The 5,467-nt window shown below is 55.5% G+C and overlaps 1 protein-coding gene across 1 annotated transcript; it reads right to left on the reverse strand.

Annotated features, from left to right (window-relative positions):
- Positions 1 to 2,789: 2,789 nt before the first annotated feature.
- On the reverse strand, positions 2,790 to 5,017 carry FBLIM1 (filamin binding LIM protein 1; the record flags this gene model as incomplete). The annotated part of the gene is made up of 8 exons (XM_010023706.1): positions 2,790 to 2,903; positions 3,201 to 3,318; positions 3,397 to 3,575; positions 3,684 to 3,853; positions 3,947 to 4,045; positions 4,112 to 4,264; positions 4,354 to 4,412; positions 4,640 to 5,017. Coding segments are annotated over 8 exons (1,270 nt in total), but the record flags the coding sequence as incomplete, so codon positions are not given.
- Between the last annotated feature and the right edge of the window lie 450 nt (positions 5,018 to 5,467).

Raw genomic sequence — 5,467 nt, forward strand, 5'->3', positions numbered from 1 at the left:
TTGGACTTGATCATCTTCAAGCCCTTTTCCATCCCCGTTGCTGCTCGATTCCCAGCTCGCAGCGGGGAGCAGTGTTGGAAACCTTCACTGGGAAAGCCCAGGGAAATTTTATCCGCGGACCGCACCCAGCCTGAAGTGGAGAAATATTTGCATTTGCTTCTCGTTGGAGGGCAGCCACGTCCCTCCCGCTCCCCTTGGCCTGCCAAGAGGGATTGCAAGACAAGACAGGCTTATTGCAGCAGCCGAGGGAAGGGCAGGGCCCGGCCAGTGCGGCTCCAAGGCGTAGGATCCTCTTTGCCCTTTTGCACTGCCACTAGGAGCAAGACAAGACCTTGAGCGGGTTTTATGCCTATGATGGTCCCTGGGGGTTCTGCAAGGCTTTGGGGTGCTCCCAGGGCAGAGCAAGAGCTTCATATTGCTCTGTGAATGATTTATATGTGTTTTAGTCATTGCCAAGCAAACCTGGGCGCTTGTAAAGGCGTTTGCAACAGGGCACAGAGCCCAAGGACAGGCTGAGCTGTCGCAGCAGACCTGGGCTTGCCCAGCAGCAGGATGGGACCCGTCTCCCGCAGCCTCACCCTGCAAAATCTTCTCCATGTGGCTCATCCAGCGCTGGAAATTCCTCGAGGTGCTCCCAGGGGAAAACGTGGGGCCGTGCTTTTCAGGCATAGCGACGCTCCCTGTGCCTCAACTCGCAGTGCTTCTCCCCTTACCTGAGAAGAAAATGGCTTAAATCAGTCTGTCATCCTCTTGCCTCCATGTCCATCCATCCCTGACCCTCCTCATCCTCCTTTCCTGGAGAAGAATATGCTAAATCTGACCACTTCTGTCCCTTTGCCACGCTGCCAACCTCTCCAGCTGCGCCTTGCCCTTCTCCTGCCCTCCAGCATCTTCTGTACGGCTTTGCGTCAGTAAACCCATTCCCTGCCTACCTGTGACCACAAACTCCGCAGTGCCCGTGCTAACAGCCCATCCTGGCTTGCTCTGCAGCAAAACCACCCAACCCCTCTCCGCCGTTAGCGCTGCAGAGGGACAGTATAGCTTGCTGAGCACCCAAGGGTGCTGTGCAGAGGATGTGAACCAGCGCGCAATGTAATAAACCCTCCAAAACACCTCTCAGCATCAGCGTTTCCATCCTCCCCCAACATTCATTGGAAAATTACCCATATTGCAAAGAAATGAACAGCCCTTTGCTCTCTGGGGCTCCCCTTCCCCACAGCCTTTGGTCACGGCTGAGTCTGCCCACGTCATTTTACTGTTTCAGCATCATTTTGGTGCCTGGGTTTCCCCACAGGGCAAGAGGCTTTGGAAAGTGAGAGCTGAACTTGGGGCTTGGGACACGCCAGACCCAAAGCCACCTACGTGACCGGGACAGACCGCAACTCTGCATTAACATCCTATTTATAATAATAACCTTATAGCGAGTTATGACCTGATTGAAGAGCTGTAGACTCACATTAGCAAACACTGAGTAATTGGCTTTGTAGATGGGGAACAGTCAAAAAAATTCGGGCTGATGTGATTAATCACCCGGTGCTTACATTAATGATACATTAACCCTTTCGTTCATAAATAAAGCACACGCTATGGAGACACCATATGTGACCTAGAAACACATGGCTGCTGCTTTGGTCGGGTTTAGCCCCTTTTTTTCAACCAGAAAAGTGTTAACCATCACCTCAGATGTTCTTTGTATTTCCTCCTCTCGATTCACAGAATCATAGACTGGTTTTGGGGGAGGGGACCTTAAGGATCATCCAGTTCCAACCTTTTTAAGCGCTTTCAGTTAAAACTCTTCCTCCAGCTCGTTTGCAACACCCTCACAAACAAAACCCTGGTGACATCGGTTGCACAGATGCTGGGCATGCTTATAAATAGTTTAGTGGTGCTTGGACTGAGAGAAGATCAAAAAGCTGCTGATGGCAGAGCGATACTATCTCAGATAACGTGCAAAAACGGGGCTGTTGGTCTTTCCCAGGATCCCAGGCAACGTTTAGCTGGAGTTTTTCTGGCTGATGGAGGAATTCGTGCTCCGGCTGCCCTCTGCCGACTCGGTTGAGGTGGAGCAGTGCAGACAAGGAAGACAAGCAGCGTAGACAGGGCAGCAAGAAAAACCCCAAACCAACCACAATCACCAAACCCCCTTTCCTCACCACCACACACACCATAAAATCCTGAATCTGGCCCCCAAAACCGACCCTCTGCTCTCCCCAGGGCGACAGCAGCATTGCTGCACCCCAAAACCAGCCGCGTTCTCACTCCAAGAGACCCAACTCTTGCCACGCCTATAAAAACCCTAAAATGTCTTTTTTTCCTTCTTTCTAAACGTGCATTTTATGGGTTTGGAATGCAGGGTGGATGAAAGAAACGAGGGGGTTTGAACTCGGGGTTTTATTTAACTGCAAGTAACTAAATCAGTGCCTGCTCTGCGTCACCGCAGAGAGAAATGTTTAACTGAAACCCCAAGGAAGCTCAAGAAGAAAGAAGAAAAAACACCCAAGAAACCAAACTGGCCTCGGAAAAGGAGTTTTAAAAAAAGAAATGGGTGAATAAACCCTCAGCTCCTCAGTCATGGGGGCTTTGCATGTCCATAACGAGCAGAGAGATACACTCTGTCTGCGCTTCCCCTGGCCAGCCCAGCGAGTCGGGGTCGTGGGTGCATTTTGGTGATGAAAACACCAGTCCTGGAGCTGTTTGGGGGTGCAGTGGACACCCGGGGCTGGCCGTAGGGTGGATCCTGGTGGATGCACCCCCTGTTTGGTGGAAGATGGAGGTTGAACCGCGGGGTTTTAGCAGGATGACTCGCTTCGCCAGCGGATGTGGCAGGACTTGCAGAGGAGGTGGTTGTCCAGGGGGTAGCACCCGTTCTCCGTCAGCTCTGGTGACAGGGGTGTCCTGCAGCTCTGGGGGTGAGAGGGAAGAGGGAGGACACATGTTAGGGGTCCCTGTGTCATGGTGCATCCCGTCAAACCCACCAGCGCTCGGACAAAGCAACAAACTACATGAAAACCGTGAAGAGCTGAAGTTCTCCTGGCTGAACACATTGTCCTTTTCACCAGATCTGTTTATTTTCCCACCACCACTTACAAGATAAAATGATGGCTAAAAAATAACCCGAGCTGCTGCAACCCCCTTGGCTGTGCTTTACAAAGGCTCAGTGCCAACCCCTTGTGTTTTTTGGGGCACCATCAGGGTCGTACCTCGCAGCAGTAGCAGCTCTCGTGGAAGCTGCGTCCCAGGCACTCGATCTTGTAGGTGTCCTTGTCCTCGTGGGGGATGATGGGGCGCTCACAGGCGCTGCAAACCGCAGCGTATTTCCTGATGGGAGCGAACGGGAGCGGTGTGAGCGCTGTGGGGTGACGGGGACAAGCCGACTGTCACCAGCACTGATCCAACCTGTAGTAGTCGGCCACGCAGTACACCTCGTCCTGCTCATCCACTGCGAAGCTCTCTGCGCCGATGGCCCGGCCGCAGGCAGCACAGGAGAAGCAGTCAGGATGGAAGCCTTTGCCCAGGGCACGGATGATGCACTCCGTGATCAGCCCCTGGCACTTGGCGCATTTCTCCAGTGTGGCCTGGGGTTTGGGGGGGACACACCATGAGACCCCAGCTCCCACCCTCAGGGACTGCACCTCCTCCCACCCCCCTGAGGGTGCTGGTTGCCCCCAAGGGAGGACGGGTACCTGGTAGCAGGCGTCACACATGGGGCGCCCGTCCTTCTGGTAGTAGCGCTGCCCGGCCAGGAGCCGGGGGCACGTCCTGCAGGTGAAGCACTCGGCATGATACTGCTTCCCCATCGCCTCCACCGTTGGCTCCCGCGGCCCCAGCGCTTTGTGGCAGAAGGCGCAGATGTCTGCAGGAGGAAGGGAAAGGGGTTCGGTGCTGCGTGCCTCAGTTTCTCCAACCGAGGACAACCCCGCATGGCGCAGCCCTATCTCCACCTCACCTCTGGAGCTGTCCCTCTCTGGGTACCATTTCACATCCTGCCACTGCGGCTTGCCTGGTTGCTCCTGGCTGAATTTTGGGGGGCTCAGGCAGAAGGGGCCTGGCGAGTGCGGGAAGACAAAGGCACGTTACGTTTATGCCCTTGCATGTGGGGAAACTGAGGCACTGGTGGGATTTGTCCTCACCTGGAGGGTGGTGGGTGCTGCAAGGTCCAGTTGCTGCAGTGCCGGAACCAGTGTCTCTGCAGACAGGGGCTGGGGAGCTTCGGAGAGGACGAGGACCGTCGGGGACGAAGGCACAGGGGCTGCTGGGCAGGTTTCTGTGGCAAAAGCCAGATGTTTAGGGTTTGGGGGATCCAAGAATGCTCTGTCGCCCTGGCAGCTTTGCAGCAACGCTCACTGCACCGACCTGCCCCAAAAGCAAACGCCACCGCAGCCGGAGGGGACAAACAATGCCGATAAGCACCCAGTGATCAAGAGCAAACACAGCCCGTCCCCAACAGCCGGATCCATTCAGGGTTGGGTGCAGGGATTTGGGGAATAACTCCCCAAAACCCCCACATCCCCTCCTGCCTGCACACGCATCCCTTAATGCAAAGGAGACACAAAGCACCTCCACACCATCATCCTCCCAGCACCTCTCACAGCCCCCCACAGCCCCCCCTCACCTCCGTTGGGCAGCGCAGGGGGCCGGGGCAGCGGGGTCCAGGGGTGATGGGGGCCTGGGACCTGGGTGATGGGTGCCTGGGACCTTGTCACCGTCTGCCTGCGGTTCCCTTTGGGTTTTCTCCTTGGTCGCCACCTCCCTCCGTGGTGGCACCAGGGTGATGAAGACTGACGAAACCATCCTCTTCTCCGCTTTCCCTGGCAGCATCGCCGAAACCACGGACGGGCCGGACCTGGGTTTGGTTTTAGGGGAAAAAACAGATGAGAGAGCAAAACCTCCGGGTGCACCGGGAGCTGCCGTGGCCCTGCTGCCCTTCAGCCTCAGCCCGCCTCCCTCCTCGCCTTCCCGGAAAGGGAGAAGGAGCGAGTGTCCCCGTCCCACGTCATGGCAATAAACAGCCTCATGCCTGGGAGGACACAGGGTAAAGGGTCCCGGTGAAGCAGCAGCCAAAATCTCCCATTTTCATGCCCCTGTAGCCAAACCCTGCCCGTTTGCAAGCGTTTTAACCCCCTGTATTTCCTCTTTTTGCCCCAACTTGGGATTAAACTCCTGGTGGGCAGCAAAAAAGTCCCACCTTTCCTCTTAAAAATGGGGCTGCAATAGGATCTACTTTTGCAAACCCTTTTTGGGAGTGTTCCCATGTCCCCCAGCTTCCTATTCCCTCCCTGCTTACCCCCATTTCCATGCTAATCACTTCCAGCTCAGGGCATCCCCTCCTTTAGCTTTGCAGATGGGGAAACTGAGGCACAATGCCGCACGTCACCACATCCCCTATCACCAAAAAGGCCCCCGAGCATCGCCCAGCAGCACAGGCAGGATGCGCCTGATCCCGATAAACCCTATTCGGGAAGGAAAA

Source organism: Nestor notabilis, unplaced genomic scaffold (assembly GCF_000696875.1).
Source record: "Nestor notabilis isolate BGI_N333 unplaced genomic scaffold, ASM69687v1 scaffold22681, whole genome shotgun sequence".
Classification (NCBI taxonomy): Eukaryota; Metazoa; Chordata; class Aves; order Psittaciformes; family Psittacidae; genus Nestor; species Nestor notabilis.